General features: G+C 46.4%; 1 protein-coding gene across 3 annotated transcripts in view; it reads left to right on the forward strand.

Annotated features, from left to right (window-relative positions):
• DENND2A (DENN domain containing 2A) overlaps positions 1 to 16,820 on the forward strand; it is a 57,131-nt gene that overhangs the window by 14,321 nt on the left and 25,990 nt on the right. For all 3 annotated transcript variants that reach the window (XM_002197600.6, XM_012569231.5, XM_072923540.1), the window contains exons 2-5: positions 8,234 to 8,332; positions 9,961 to 11,172; positions 12,171 to 12,298; positions 15,501 to 15,622. In XM_002197600.6, coding sequence (XP_002197636.5) covers positions 8,262 to 8,332; positions 9,961 to 11,172; positions 12,171 to 12,298; positions 15,501 to 15,622 — 1,533 coding nt within the window. In that variant the 5' untranslated portion in view covers positions 8,234 to 8,261. The remainder of the gene's footprint in view (positions 1 to 8,233; positions 8,333 to 9,960; positions 11,173 to 12,170; positions 12,299 to 15,500; positions 15,623 to 16,820) is intronic.

Genomic DNA, 16,820 nt, shown 5'->3' on the forward strand with positions numbered 1-16,820 from the left:
TCCCTGATGATAACTTATTTTGGGAGAAGTTGAGGTTCTTCATTTTAATGCTCTCATTTCCTTTCTGAATGTGAGACAATTTGTCTTCCTGCCAGGAAACTCTTTGCAGAGTTGCTCCTCAAAGGGACCTCTTTGGGTCCCATTTATGTTAGAACAGCAGAGATTATCTCACCACATCAAAAATTAATTCTAGTGTGGTTCATGAGCTGAACACTATTTTTTAGTGACAGGTTGTTTCCTATGCTGTCAAATGTTTGTGTTTCTTATAAGCATAATAACCCTGAACTTTTTCCAGTTCTTTTACACTGGAAGTGATTTACTGGTGTAGTAGGACTGGTATGTTTGTAACACAGCACTCCAATTAAAGGAGGGAAAAGCACCTACATCAGCTAGCTGCACTGGTAGAAATGAGTATTTGCCAAATTCTTTTTTGCTTTGTTGGGACCTGGAGCCAGTTCCACTGCATCTGGCGGAATCCTGTCTCTCTGTGGGCTGATAGACAATTCTGCTGGCAGATGTGTGCTTGTGTGAATCTGGTCCATATTTATTTTGTTTTATTCATTATTGACCACAGTCATCTTCTCTGTGGGTAGTTTCAAAGCCAAACAAACCAGATATGGATCACCATCTCCACTGATGTAGTCTGCAGGCAAGGACACACCACCAGTGTCTTCTTCAGCCTTGACTTCAAGTAACTGAATTTTCATTTATTAGGCTGCAAAGCAAAAGCAAATATTACCACCCCATCAAAGGGGATGAGCAACCCCACTGTGTGCACACAAACACTCACACAAGACCTTAAACACAGGAAGATGATCTAGTAATGCCAGGAGCTGCCCCAGAAGGGGTGTCCTCTACTCTTGCCCTCACTTCCCAGGGTCTTGGTTTCCTCATCTGGAATTACAGGGTTTTTTTTTCAATCTTTTTTTCATTACTTGTAGAAAGCATAGACTGAAACACATAATTCCATGAAGCATTGCAATCATTTTAGCAGCCAGATTGGAAAATACTGAATCATTCTCTTCCTTTCCATGTGAATTTTTTCTTACTGTTTGTTAAGCTACCTGCAGAGTTAAGACTCATCATGTCTCTAAGCAGTCATACAAATCATACTTGCCACCAGGATAAAAAGCAGTATTTACTTTCTATGCATGCAGGACTAAATCTGTGACTGGGGGGCAGGGAGTTAGAAAAAGAGTGTTTCTAGGTTTTTTGACAAGGTCATGAAACATCCCACCACTAACCCTGAAAATGCTGTGTTTTTCAGCTGAGGGTGTGTCTGCCTGAAGGAAACTGAAGAAATGTCGAATACCCTTTGAGTTGTTTTTTTTTTTTTTTCTGTTTGTTATGTGTTTAGACGGAGAAACAAAGAAAAATTAAAACAATGGGAAATGTGGGACAAGCTTAATAATAGTGGGTGCAACGAGCCCCACCTTTAACAGAAGACAATTCATATTGTGAGACCCTGTTTTTGATTACTGTCTTCAGGTCAAGGTTTTATTTTTGTTTCAGTCTGCACATTTCCATGCTGAGCATTGCCTCTGGCTCAATTACTTTTGAAAGCCTTCAGCCAAAATGGTTCAGCTGTTTTAGTGTGGAGCCTGGGGAGAAAATAGTTGCTGCTTCCCCTGTGTTTGAAAAGAAAATCAGGCTTTTCTTTTGTAAAAACTTATCTTCTGCTTTGAAACAGAAGTGCTGTTTGGATCAGGAATTTGTCCTTTCCCATTCCTGAGTCATCTCTACCCCAACTTTTCCAGGGCTCTGTGGGAAGAAAGTTTCAGCTGGCACATGGTCAGCAGAGGTGTTTAGAGCTACCTTGCTACCAGGTGTGCTGTCCTTACAGCTCTCGGTGTCAGGTAGGTGATGCTGGTGGTATCCCTGTGGAGCTTGACCTACAACCTTCAGCAAATGGTTGGAGGAGGGAAGTAATGGACAGGAGGTGAGAGTAGTTTTTCGAGGGTCCATCTGCTTTACTACAGAATAAGGATAGTCTCAGGTTGAAGTTGGGACCTGGGGTGACCCCCTGATATTGCCCCCAGCAGGTCCTGTTGGCTCCCTCTTCTCATGCTGAGGGTTAACTTCTTTACAAGAAGAGTCTTATTGCCAGCCTTGGCAAAGGGGATTGGAATTCAATGATCTTCAAGGCCCCTTCCAGCCCAAATCATTCTATGATTCCTTCCATGTGTTTAAGTGCTCATTAGGTTTTCCCAGACAGGTGACTAATGTTGCTATCTGAGCAGAAAATTTTGTGCTTCCCCTCCTTTTATTTCTTTGCAGATTTAGGGAGTTGAACCAGGCAGCTTGTGAGCCCATCCTAGCTTGGAAGGGCTTTACAAGCATTGGAGCTCATACAAAGCAAAAGCAAGAAGGGAGGAAAAAAGTCAGCAGACCCTTAGCCAATGACAACCATCAGATGTGACCAGGCATGTCTTTTACCAAGGACAGGGATGGGGCCACCTTGCTGGCAGCCAGGGGAGGAGCAGGGCAGGCCCTTGAACCATGGTAATCCTTTCAGTCAGGTTAAAGACACATAAGCAGGCAGAGTTTGTTCTGTGTGCTTAGAGAAGGAGAAGGTCAGGAGACAAAATTGTATCATAAAATTAAAGACATGTCCTAACACCCAGCCCAGATTTGCTGGACATGGCCAGTTCCTGCATTCCTCACATTGCAGCCTTGTTCCCCTGACGTGGGGTGTTGCACAAAGGCAGAAGTTGTGGTACGTCGATTCCACTCAGGGTTTTTGAAAATACAGTTTGTTTTGACACATGGGATCCTCCTAACCCCCCCTTGTAAGCCCTGTGGTATAAGATAGGATAGATCAAAGGGAAATTTGGGACAGAGTGGGGTGAGGGGAGTAGGAGGCTGTGTGGGATCTGGCTCTAAAAGATGCTGTAAGAGCATGTTACTTCCCAGTTGTTGGTCCTTTGTCAATACATTTTGCATAAGTTTATCCTGCTTTTTTCTCTTTAACAAATGGGTTGGCCCTGATTATCTAGAATTATGTACAATTAGGATCCCATTACGAGTGTGATGAGCAATCCTGCTGTTGGTGTCTTCAGTCTTCACGAGATTCATGTAGTCAGGACAATCAGTGTCTGCAAAGAGGTTACCTTGCCCTAAACTGACTGTACCCAGCACAGGGTGGTAGAGTAGCTGAGGTGGGAAGGCACCTCTGGAGGTGGCAAATACAGCCCCATGCTCAGAGTGTGGTCATGTAGAGCAACCTGTTTGGCATGTTGTCCAGTTGGGTACTGGGTATCTCCAAGGGCAGAGCCTCCACCATCCCTCTGGTCTTAGTCACCCTCTTGTAAAAAGGTTTTTCCTCGTGAGTGAGCTGACTGATCCTTTCTGAGAAGCTGTGCTGCTGTGGAGGTGGCCCATCTGCAGGACCGACCAGGAGAGGAAGGAAGTGGACTTTGTGTAAGTTGTCTGAGGAGAAGCTGTTTGGGCTGTCAGCTGGGAAGGCTCATGGCACATGTTGTAGAGCTCAAGTTTGAGAAAACCCATGCATTGCTGCTGGGTTGGTGTTGGGCACCTCGAGTAGGGACAAGATGTAAGCATGTTGTTTCACCAAGGGAGCCTCTCCTGGCTCCCGGTGCCCTTCTCAGCTCTGGCTGCATCCCTGCTTGGCTCGTGTCCTCCGTGCTGAGCAGGGGCTCGCTCCCTGAGGTTACACTCTGCCAGTGGCCTCAGGAAGGCAGCGTGTTGGTGCTGGGAACGTGGACACTGCCCGGTGCTGGGGCTGTGTGTGTGAGCACAGGCACGCATCCTCATGCCTGCTTCTTCCCCCAAAGGAAAACAGCCTCCAAACAGAGCAAGGGCTGGGGGAGGGAGCCTTGAAGGCTTTAACTGTTGGTTTCCCCTTACTCATGTTTTTCCTGTTAGTGTTTTGTCTTCTTGGCATCCTTCCTGTTCTTTATATGTGTATGTATGTTATATATTGTTGCCTCCTTGTTGCTGTCTTTATGCTGCACCCTTTGTTGTGTAAAGCACCTGAGCAGGCATACGTGACTTGTAGGCTTTGGCCGCTCAGAGTTACTTGGGTTTTGAGCACCAAGGAGAAATATAGCATGGCCTTTTTTCTTCTTGAGAAGAGTTGGACCAGCTGCAGGTTGCTCTTGTTGCTGTGAAGCCTTGCTGTTCTTATGCACCAGCAGTGTGGCTAGCATCCACTTGTGGACATGGATGAAATTTTTGCGAGGTTCAGAGTAAACAGAGCAAAGGAAACCTTGAGCTATTGCCTCCAGCGTGCAATATCTCAATCCCCAAACCACATTCGAGGTGTGCTTGGTTTGTTCCCCACAGACAAAATTGCAAAGAAGGGAGGCCTGGGAGGTTTGCTGCCATTGCTGCCTGACCTTCTCAGAGACAACCCCCTCCATGTGTGACCTGTGTGCATTTCCAGTAATAGGGACTGCAGGGCCTTTGCGCTCCCCTGGCTTTCATCATTGTCTGGTGGCTGCACCAAGTGCAGTGGGCAAAGCTGCTGTTTTCCTCTCCCTGGAGGTCTTCCCCTGGAAGCCTTCTCTGCCCTTTGAGTGTGGGAGTGTGCCTCTTTTTTATTCACTGGTTGCTCTGAAAACATCTCATAGTATCCTGTGCCCTGAACCAGATGTGTGTACTCCAAGAGCGTTTGGATCGGAAGTGGGGAAGAGGGCACTGGGGAAGGGGGGCGGGAGGAAAACTTAAATTAGAAGAAAGCCAAACAGCTATTGCTGGAGACAGATTTTTACAGCTCATGTCAAGGCTGTTTCCTGCATGCCAATGATAGATCAGTAAACAAACGCCTCTCTGCGAACACAAAGCAGGCAGGAACTGTGTTTGGAAGAGAGAGGTCGGGCTAGGTCTCCCTCACTTGGTAGCAGGAAGCCCCTATCACATGGCCCTGGGAATTGTGAGGCCGGGTGCATGTGGGAGATACGCCAAGAGGCTTCTGCTGGGAGACTTCACATCCTTCCCAGGGTCCAGCCAACAGGTTTGAGAGCTTCCTCCTCTCCCTCTTTCCTCCCGCCTCCTCCCCTGTCCTTCCTTTCCCAGTTTAATTTTGAAACACTATCAGACGACTGCTTTGTTCCCCCAAACAATGGCAGGGAATAAATTGCTGTGACAAGGTTCTCCTAATGGGTCTCAGTATCTTCTCTCCCCTTTCATGGCCTTGATGTCCTGCTCCAGGATCTACGTGCCAGGTGCAGCGGCCTCAGGTTCAGGTTCTGTGGGGCTGTGCCTCCCATTGCTGGTAGAAAGTTCTTGTGTGGTTTTTAGAGAAAGCAGCAACCTGTCAAGAAGTACCAGCTTGATGAGTGGTGTATGTCCTTCTCGGGTCTCCAGCTAATGGAGCTCAGCCCTGCTTCTTTCCTTTAGGCAGTTTGTAGGGCCCTGGTCACATTGCTCATGAGGCAGGAAAGAAAGCATTTCGGATAACACTTCTCAGCCTCTGGCAGGTCTCCCTACCCCAGCCTTACACACGCTCTTTTGTGCTCTCTCCCCACTGCCCTCCATCTTCCCCTCCTGTGCACAGAACCTCATTGCCTCCATTGTAAGAGATTGGGTTTGTATTGGGCCCCTTCCATGTGCTGCCTTGTCAGAAACTCTCGGGGAGCTGTAGCAGGTCACAGAGATGCTCCAAAGGGCCTGAGCCAGCACATAGGGCAATATGAAGTTGATTGTAGGAGAGATGTGGGCAGTAGGAGGGACAAGAGTTCCCTTTGCCCTTAACAATGAACTTATGTTAGCTCTGGGTGCCTTGTGGAGCCAAAACTTGGAAAACAAAAGTAGATATTTGCTGTCTGGTGGAGGCAATTTTCCATTATTGCCATCACAATTCCTCTGGTCAGGTGTTGCTGATGCCTATGGGTCAGGCATGCAAGTTATTTCTAGTGATCTTATTATTGGAAAAAATTATCATATCACCTCTGAAGCTCTTCTGGGCTTGTACTTGGCCCCTGGAAACTATTTGATTGTTAGGCTTATTGAGAGGTACCTTATTATTTTCTACTGTTTTATTCCAGAGGTGACTCTTTTTTCCCTCATGTGTCTTCTGACGTGTTTGGATAAATATTTACTCTTTTGAGCAGAACCAGCTAACGTGCTGCAGGGATCCTCTAGGTGATGCTGAGGGCAACATGTGTGCCCTGCTGCTCAGAGGGAAGGCACAGCTGCCCATCTATCTCCTAGGGATGACTTCACTCCCTCAGCAGTGTGTGTTGTCAGTGGGGGTGTCAGTAGGTACCTGGCTGTTGTCACAGCTTTGGAAACTCCTGGACCACTCTTAAATCTGCCTAGCATGAGTGTTACTTTGGTTACTCCAGCCATACTTGTGCCAAGAAGGGACAGACAACTCTCTTGGTTCCAAGTCGTGCTCATTTGCTGCTCGCCGTGGTCCTCCTTTCCCGTGAGACTCCTGCAGCACTCAGCAGCTGCTTTTTGCCTCTCTTCTGCAAATCGGGGCTGATGGAGTCTGTCCCATCCACCACAGATGAAGAAACAAGTCTACCTCTACTGTGTATCATCTCCTCTTGGCCTGCCAGGGAGCTGACTGTGCCAAGCATCAGCACACATCTGCTGGTACCCAGATGTTTGTTTTCAAGGCAGGGTTTGCTCGCGGGCTGTTGGAAAAGGCTGAGAGATGGAGTTTCCTGATGGGGAAACTGAGTGATCTCATGAAGACGGAGGAATGCATCCCCAGTGAGCATTCAGTATTTCAGCAGAGCCATGGGGACTGTGTATGTGGACACAAGAAATGTTGTATTTCTCACTGCTAAAGGCAGAGATGAGTAGCTGCAAGGCACTGAATGAGTGCTGAGTGAAGAGACTGTCCCTGCTCTAGGGATGTTGTAAACCAAGTGCAGAGCAGACTCTGTTGCAGCTTTGCAGGAATCTGTTTTGGCTGCCTGGGTGAGTCATTCTTTGGCCACAAGTATGGTTATTTTTTCGTTATTTTCAATCCATAACAGTTAAGGGATGGATGGATAGATTTTGGTTCTTGGGCTGGTAAATTTTCTTGACAGTGTTGCAAAGCTGCTCTGTGTCTAGAAGTGAAGTGGGTGCTTGTTCCAGTTACTAATGAGGGAGAGAAGCCAAGGGGGTTTATTGTCTGGGAAAAGAGAGTCTGCTGAATGGTTAGCAATGAGCTGCCCCAAGTGTGTACACACTGAGTTGACCCAGAGTTCACTCCTCGCCTCAGGAACATTGCCAGTATGGAATAAAAGGAGGGAGAGAAAACTGTGAACAAACAAAACTGATTTCCCCCCCCACCCCCCTTTTCCTTTCACTGCCCAAAAGCTTGAACAGCTTTTGTTCCTTACTGTTTCTGGTGTGGTGGGCTATATGTTTTTTTAATGACAAGAGGCACTCGGTCTTGTCAAATGCCAGGCATGGCAGGGCAGCCTCTGGCAGCCCAGCTGGTGGAGATATCTGAGAGACTTTTCCAAGTATTGCCTACAAGATGGTGAGCCTGTTGTCATTGCAATGCTTTACAGCAGGCAGACCACCCTGATAAGTGAGCAGAGATGGTGCTGCAGAGTAACAGAATAATTATTCTATTTTCTATTTAACAAAAAAGAGCATTGCAGCACAATAAAATGGAGGTGGAGTCTGTTGTATTGGCTGGGTAGCCGTGGCACTCAAAGAGAGGGACAGTCATTCCAAGAGTGCTAGAAATCGTGAGGCAAACAGAATGACTCATTTTTGTGAATGATTTATCTTATCCCCACAAGGAGTTGTCCTCTGAAATGAGATCAGTAGCAGGCTAACATGGCCCACCAGAGAGAAGACCAGTGGCACAGTGAAGTGTCTCTTCAGGCTAAAATGTTTTCTCATCCCAAGCTTTGAATGTTGTGACAGTGTTGTATGCCCAGCAGCCACTTCAGACTTGGGGCTTTAACACAGGTTATTGTTTTTGATTAAGTCCTCTGCAAGGGGAAAAAACGTCTAAATCTAATGAGATTTTGACCGCAATGAAAGCCTTCTTGAAATGCTCTCCATATTTAATTCAAGGTACAGCAATTGATGCTGAGTCAAAGACAATTTTTGCCCTCAAAAACTGTCAGCTCCTCACTGGGTTTCTGAGAGGTGTTGCTGTCACCCCTCTTCCCGGGGAGGAAGCCTGGGCTGTCCTCATGAAGCTGTCATGTCTTGCTTCAGCTCCTCTCTTGGAGCTGTCTGTGTGTGTGGAGAAGGAAAAGAGGAGGATGCTGAGCAGAGAGCAATGCTTCTTCCTTGTGTCTGTCTGCAGGTGACCTGCTGCCCTGCTGTGTGCTGACATGATGACAGGAAGCAAGGCGGCCGATGTGAGCAGCAAGTCTGGGGGTGCTGTCTGCAAGTCTGGTGAGAGGTGAGAGCTTTCATGTTCCAGTGCCAGTGTGCTTTGCTTGTTTTATTATCCACAACTCAAAAAAAACCAAAGGAATGAAACCTTCTCTCTGCTAGGAACTGTCCCTCTCTCCTCCCACATTAAAACACACCCCATAGGTCCCATCTTGCAATTCTATGTATTAAATCATCCAGTCAGACTTCTAATGTTCCAGACTCACAATGCTGGAAAAGGTCTGCCCCAAGGCAAGACCACTTGTGCCAATGATGTCTCTGTCAATGTTTGCCCTGCCTGCACTTGAAGTATTTAAACCTGGAGACTCCTCAGCAGAGCCCCACCATCCCCACCCATAGCAGGGTGGCTTCTGCTCTGAGGTCCAACCACCATGGCACTGTGATGTCCAGCTTGGGAAAGACTGTGGTGTTCACAGCACCAGCTCTTAACCAAAGCACTGTGTCACTGCCACAGCCAGGAGTTAAATATCTGTGAGGCTGAGGAAGAACAAGTGTGGCTCAGGTCCCATTTCCTTTCAGAAGCCTCTCTCAGACTCACTTTGCACCACAACAGAGTCTGCAATGGCTGCCAGCACTGCTTAGCTCCAGGACAAAGCTCCATGCCTGACAGCACACAAGGTATTCCCACAGATGCTCTTACAAGACTGCAAAGTTCTGGAAGAGACACAATTGACACATTTAAATTAATGGGGCAATTTCCCAAGTTGAATCTTAATGTTGGGATTGTGGTTAAATGGGACTAATTATATGGGTTTGCATCCCAGTAATTACATTTTGTTGTTTGGTACTCTTTCCCAAGCCCAGGCAAACCTCAAAGACATGGCCAAGTGCTTCAGTTCAGAAACGTTTTGTGTTGGAATAACTGCCTGTTTAGCAGGATATTGACAAAATATCACAGTATTGATACTGTGGTATCACACACTTGGAAATCTCTAGACTAAGTATATTTGGAATTTTTGTAGCACTTTGGACCCAAACAGTGAAGATGTTTCATCTGAGAATGTTGAATCTGGTTTCTGGGTGATGTGGGACAGTGCCTGAGTGCATGGTGGGGCTAAGTGCACATGTAGACTGGGATGGAAGAGCCCATAGAAATGGAATAGTAAAAGTGAATCTTTGGCCATCAATATGGATTTGGGAAATATTAGGATGGACTGAGAGAGATCCTCTGAGCAAGCACTACAGGAATGCCAGCTGCTTTCTCCTCTGTGTAACAGCAGTAATTTTGCTGTTGTTTGCAGGTGGTCCATTTTGCATTTGTTTGCTTAATGCCTGATAGTGTCCAAAACTCTGCTGCACTTCTGCACACGCACACACACACATACACATTGGTGAAGCTCTCATTGGTATCAGAATGTCTGATTTACAAAAAGTACCTCTCTCACCTGCAGCCTACTTCTTCCACAGAAAAAGGCTCCATTTCCAACCTCATCTTGGTTTTAACGAGAGAAGGACACTATATTCTGGCTAAAAAGACCTTTCCCTGAACATCGTCCCCTCTAAGCCCATGTCAAGTGCTTGGTTTGAGCATTCTCTGCCATCAACTTTATGAGTAAAGATTGAGGAGCTGATGAACTAAACCAAGGATGAGCAATGGCAGTGAATGTTTATTTCCTTTTTGCCTTTGATATGCAGGATCAAGCTTGCAGATAAAAACAATACAGCAGCTGTGAAGGAAGTAGAAAAATCTTTGTGTGGATTTTTGAGTGAGAAATGTTCTAAAGGTTCCTCTGTTGCCCTGGGTTTAACACCTGAAGCTGCACCAGTTTCTTCTGTGGCGAAGAACCCACTGGGAGCCTTGGAGAACTTGATGCTGGATCCAAGGCTCGACTGCTTTCAGCAGAACATGCTTAATCCTAAAATGATCATCAGTGACCCGTCTATGGATCTCAATGTCAAAGAAAACAATAAAATCATCAGGAGACAGATAGGAGGCACTCAGAATATATGGTCACCTGGAAAAATTGGCTTGAGGAATAAGTCCTTCAGCATCAAGGACAAAATTTCAGAATGGGAAGGGAAAAAGGAAACGCAGTCTGCTCCTCGCAGAGAGGAGGAGCCAGGAGTTAAAGAAGAGCACAGGATGCCTTGTGTAACTGAGAAGATGAGTGGGGAAGCACTGGTAACTCGGAAAGCAGAGACCAAGAGACTTCAGAGCTGGGAACTGGAGTGCAAAGGGGCAGGCAAAGAGAATGAGCGGAAGGCAGGAACTCAGAAAGGAACAGGGCAAGCAGCAGAGCGAAAAGGGGAAGTGCAGAAGGATGAGGAAATGGAGTTCAGCCCTGGAAAATGCAAGGAAGTGAAAGGTGGGAAGTGGGACGTCCAGAAGGAGAACCTTTCAGTGCTTAGTCAGGTCAAGAAGCTAGAGCAGGCTTTGAAAGATGGCTCAGCAGAGCTGCAGCCACAGTTGCCTGGTACTTACTATTCCCCACAGTGCTTGCAGGAGAAGGCTGCACAAGGGCACACCGCTCCCGAGGGCCATGAGGGCGTATGTGGGGCTGAACTCAACAAAAGGCTTCTTGGCGTGGACTCTGAAATCAGTGAGCCAATTTTTGGGACTCTAGAAGAGATTAGAACTTCTCATATGAAATCCAAGCACTGCACAGTGGAGAATGTGTACACAGAGCCGGGAGTGCCAGAGAAGAAGCCCTTCATCAACCCACTGCCCAAACCTCGGCGGACTTTCAAACATGAGGGGGAAGAGGACTGGGTGCCCGCAGTTAGGAATAAAAGAAACTTACCCCCTCTGCCATCCATTCCTCCCCCTCCTCTGCCCTCCTCTCCTCCGCCATCAGCTGTCAGCAGGAGGCTCTGGAGCGGGAAGCACAAGAACAACACTGACCACAGGTATTGGGGTTGTGTTTCATTCAACTGTTGGGTCTTCATGGTAGAGTCCCATCTTTCCATCTCTCTCTGAGAGAGACAAATCTTCCCTTTTTGCTCAGAATCTCCAGCATAATCAGCACTCAGTCATGTCTCCAAGAATGTAGGAGTGGCCAGCACTACTCCACAGGGTGACTGTGGAGGGATAAGTCATGGCAGATTTAAGGTCACTGTATTACATGGCTTAACCTTCAAGCCCAAAATTGAGGCATTTGAGGTTTTGTTTTGGTTTTCTTAGGAGAAACTCTACTTAATTACAAAATGACCACAGCTGGTCTGGAACAGTGTTTGGAATGATAATCTCTAGTCTCTACTGGAGCATTTTCACTGTCCATAGTAAACCTCAATGAATCTGATGTGTATGTATTCTTCTGGAGTGTTTGCTTGCCTTTTATCCCCTCCCACGTGATTGTCACATGTTTTTGGGGTGGGGAACATAAAATATACGGATAAATTGTCACTTAAAGGTTTCTGGCTCTGTTGCAGAAAGAAAATCAAAACTTGCTAGATTTGCACACAAAGGGCACAGTTTTACCCTTCTTATCATTCTGCAAGCAAGTTTTGTTTTTCTCTGCTGATCAAAGAGCTGATTTTGGGGCCCTATTGCACTTTCCGTGGGTGATATCTGTGATGTAAATGGGAGGTCTCATGTCCTAAGGTTCTGTACAGTGTTCCAGAATATGCCATTTCACACTTGCATCTTCACAGTGTGCTATTGCCATAACAACCCAGATTATCTATGGCACCCCCAAATGCTTTTATTTGCATGGCTGATAAAAACAGCCAATCTCAGTATTGCATTTTCGTGCTTTATATGGGATGAGGCAGCGAAACCTTCTCGGTAATTAATTTTGCCAGCTGTGTTGCACATTGGAGAAGTGAATTAGCTGTAATTTGGTTATAAATGCTGGTTAACTGCCTCACTCTCCTCTCTGCTCCTCCTCCCCCTCTCCGTGGTGCAGGAAATCATATGAGTTTGAAGACTTGCTGCAGTCGTCATCCGAGCACGGCCGGGTGGATTGGTACGCGCAGACCAAGCTGGCCCTCACACGCACTTTATCTGAGGAGAATGTCTATGAAGACATCCTGGGTAGGAACCCTGCACAGGGGAGGGAGCTGGCTGCTAGTCCTGAGTAGCAGGGGCTCATGGTCAACAGGCAGAGGTGCTGAATAAAGTGTGTTTATTATCCAAATGTAAACTAGGACACATTTTGTGCATATTATTGGCAAGTAGTAAGAAAAATGGAGGGGGTACTTCAAAGCTCATCAGCTTCAAAGATAAACCTGAGGCATATGGGAAGCAGCTTTTATTTTTTGCTGGTATATCTTTTCTGCCTTCCTTTTGTCCTGTGGATTACTTCTCACAGCTCTGATCTGCCCATTGTGGTGATTTTGTCACTGCTGAGATAATGTGAACAATCTGAAAACATAGCCTTGAAGTCAGTTCCACAGCTCAGGAACACGATTGTGTATGGCTTCAGGTACCATTACAATTAAGAAACTGGTCCCACATTCTTTGAAATTGAGTTTTATTTAGTTCTTTAGCTTCAGTGTCAGATCAATGCCATTTTAAAGACTATTTCCTGCAACCCTCTCCATTTATATAGTGTTTTTCAATCTTTGAGTTAGGTGGCCTTTGATGGAACATAGAAGTGTCCACCTTGAAAATGCCTTAATTAGTTTTAGTAGCTGTAGGCTGGTTCTGCATAAATCTCTTGGCAGAGGTCAGCAGATTAGGAAGGGAATAGCTGCCTCAGTGCCATGCTGCTGTAATCCTACAGAGGTGCTCTGTGTTGTTCAGTATAGGAGGAGCTGCACTTTCTCAGGAGCAGGCCAGGCATTATTCTTTTGACATGAATAAAATCTGATCATACTTAATGAGAAAGGACTCTTAAAGGAATCATGTTCCTTTGGGGCTGATGGCAGACAAGGGAATTCTAATCCATCCTTTCTGACATTTTTGAAGCTGTCGGCCTCATTTGTGGAGCTAAGGGCCTTGTGTTTGCTTTTTTTCTTCTCTTCACTTGGGGGGCCAAAGGAACAGGGAGTGTCTAAGCAGCTGCTGTGGGGTTTTTGTGTTGGGGCATGATGGGAGGTCTGAGAAACCACTGAGTAAGGGTCATCTTGTCAGCTGGAATAACATGGATAGCATTACAGAGTGGCTGTGAAGGCAAATCCATCTATTCAAACACAAGCACACCCCCATGTCCCAAGTGTGCAGGGAACTCAAATATCAGCCTGAAGTTCGTCTCCCCTCCAGCTTTTACTTGCAAAGATTAGAAGAAAACAAAGTTATAGGTAATTGTCAGCTAATAGAGCATGTTTGTTTTTTGTTTTCTCGCTGCGTGTTAAGGCTTTGCCTGGAGTCAGTGATCTTTAATTGATTTCTGGAATCCTGGTGGTGTTACCATGGAAGCTTGGGGAAAGGGGTGGACAGGGATAACTCAAAATAAAGAGCTGCAGTTTTGTTTTTCACAAGACCACAGACAAGTTTAATCCACAAGACAAACATCATGTGAAAACCTCAGCAGTGGAGGGGGAAGCAAGACTTCAGCCAGAGGACACTGCTGCTGGCCCACAGACAATCACATGTGCCCATCAGGACCTGCAAGCACACACATACAAACACTCATGTGTGTGACTTGGGGGGGTTCAGCTGCTGGTGGGATAATGGTTCCAATTCCCAGAGAGTCACACAGATTTCCTTCGTGCACCCTCTTTTCCCCTGTTCACCATTGCTTGCCTGGCATATTGGAAGCTGGCCAATGGATGACAAGGTTTATTTGTAAAAAAGAGGGAAATGGTGTTCTTTCTTCTAGACTGAAGCTAATTTGACTTGTTTATCAGTTTGAGGACAGGACAGCTGACAGAATCCAAGTTTGTTCTCTTTTTTTCTCCAGTCTTCCCAGTTGCATAACAGCTGAAGTATATTTTCAATACTGAAAGAGGCCATTGAAATTAGAAAGTGGAGCCAGTTTCAGGGACGGGAGAATGTTTGCTGACCAAGTGTTAGTGCAGCTTTTCTTTGCTGGTGTCACACTCACTTGCCCTCCCCATGGAGAATTTGGATTCCCTGCTGGAGCACTGGGTGTCACCAGCTACTGGAGAGGACAGTGCTGGGAAAAGTTTGGGTTTCTGTCCTTGTCTGAAGAGTTCAGCTGCACTCCTGCCCCAGCTGGGCAGGCAGGTGGGATCCCACAGCCATTACTGGTCCTGCTGCAGGGGCTTGCAGCACCCCTGGCTTCAGTCTTTACTCTCAGCCAGGCATTATGTGACAGTAAGAGAAAGGCAGTTGCTTTGAATCCCAGCTCTCCACAGGGATATGGCATGAAATGAGGGCAGTGAAGAGACAAGGCTCATAACGTATCATTTGCCTGTGCAGATGCTTGGGCTAAGCCTTTGTCAGTGGTTTCTTAGATGCTTGGGTGGAGATGTCACAACCTGGTTTTTCAGAGCTGCACTCTTTGTGGACACACTTAGGCTTATATTCCCTAGTACTGCTGAAGAGTGGGATACAAGAAATTCATTACATATGATTTTGGGTGTTTAAAACACAAATGAGTTGTGTGCCTTATCTCCAGAATTACTTGGAAGAAAGGAACCTACATCTACTTCAGAGGTGTGTGTTGTGTGCCACATGCCCTCCCCCCATCCTTCTCCAGGGGAAGAGCATCCTAACTTTGAGTGGCTTAATCCTTCCCTCTTTCTAAAGTACAGAGTGTGAGATTGAGGTCTCCATGATTGGTATTTGGATTGTGTGATGGATATCCATGTCCAGAGTGTGGATTAAACCTTTCTGCAGTCAGCCTGAGAGCAGGGCATCACTTCAGCCCCAAGTAATTGATGACCAGATGTCATCCCCCTAAATGTGGAGCTTAAACAGAGAGAGGACCTTCATGCCAGGCTTCAGCTCACAGTTTCATTGAGCAACTCCAAGCAGAGGATGGGAAAGAAGGAAATGTAGTTATGAACCAATGTGCATGAGAACATCACAGCTCTTCTGGATGCAGGAAAATGAACATGAGGGCTCACAGGGTCTTTTCCATCTGTAGTATCTGTGATATGTTTCTATGACTGCATCTGTCTGTGTCAGGGTTTGGACACTGTCCAGCAAGCAGCTGGACTTCTAGGACTATGGAGAGAATGAAGCAATTGCAGGAATGCTTGAGAACAGGTTTTTATGTCTGATGTGGGAGGTGGGAGAAGACCAGCGGATCCCTAAACGGATTTTTATGGCAAACCTCAGAAATTTTCTGCTCTTAGAATCTTTTGCTTTTGGCTTTTTGCTGCAGATCCACCATCAAAGGAAAACCCTTATGAAGACATTGAGACCAACAGCCGCTGTTTGGGGAAGAAATGTGTCCTGACCTTCCCAGCATCCCCCACCTCTTCTGTACCTGGGACTCCCACAAAGGTACTTTGAGTCAAGTGGCCACCTCTTCTGCTCCAAAACGTTTTTGGGTGAAATCCAGGTCCTGTGTGGAAAAAGTGGACACTTTCATCATGTTAGGGATTTTTCCTTTATGTCTTTTGCCACAGAGTACATTGTGATAAGAGGGGATTTACTGTCCTTCAGTGAGGTAAAAAACAAACCAGCATTCCCTTACATAAATGGTTTGTTTGCTTTCACTTTTTTTTCACTTCAGAATTGCCTTCCCTAGTGGTGTGGGAAGACCTTTCTCCCCTCAAAGAGGGCATGGAAGTATTTGGGTAATCAAGGCCTGCAGTAGTCCTGTCTCAGTGTCTGTGAGCAGTGCAGTCTGCCCATGCTGGTGCCCTGGTGCCCCTGCAGCACATCCCCCATCCCCCAGGAGCCTTTTTTGCTCTCTCCATGAGACAATTTGCTGGTAAGTAAGGCAGTGCCAGTCCCCTGGGTGGAGAGCCAGTGCTAGAAGAGTGTCCCCACCACAGCCCAGCTCACAGCTTGGTGCCTTTATCCTCTTTGTCCATGGAACCAAAAGAAGAGGTAAAACTTTGATTGGAGAGAGCTCAGGGTTTACCAAGGTCCTTCTCTCTCAGCCTCCCAAGCTGCTTTGCTTGATTCATGGTGCCTGTTTAGATAATCAAAGCCTAGGACAGCAGGGACAGCATGACAGCCAAAGTCATCTTGGCAATAGATGGGTCCAGAGTGGATAGCAGGATCTAAACACAGCTTTCCTAGCCAAAGGGTTTTCTCGTGCTTTCCAAGTAACAACTATTATTAGAGCTGTTATTCAACATTTTCAGAAGTTGTATGTGCAGCATTCCTTGACATGCTGCTCTTTTCCAACCCACTTAATCAGCAACTAAGGTGGTTTTGGATAATTCAGCTCTTTAAAGTGAAAATTGTTCTGTGGTTCTCAATCCATTCTCCTTGTTGCTAGTTAGGCCTAGAGCAGCAAGGTGCCATGTGTATGAGTGTTGGGATGAGATTGATCTCCCTCAGAGAGATTTGCAGTCACCCATGCACCCAGATTTCCCACATGTGCTATGGGAAGGGGCTGCAGTGCTGCACAGGGATGCCTTTCACCAGACATGCTATTCCCAGAAGGAGAGCTGAACAGGAGTCATTATGTTACTCTACTGTGCTTTGGTGTCTAAAAGCCCTGATCTGCATCAGTCAGAAAAGAAAT

The sequence above is a fragment of the Taeniopygia guttata genome, chromosome 1A (assembly GCF_048771995.1).
Source record: "Taeniopygia guttata chromosome 1A, bTaeGut7.mat, whole genome shotgun sequence".
NCBI lineage: Eukaryota > Metazoa > Chordata > Aves > Passeriformes > Estrildidae > Taeniopygia > Taeniopygia guttata.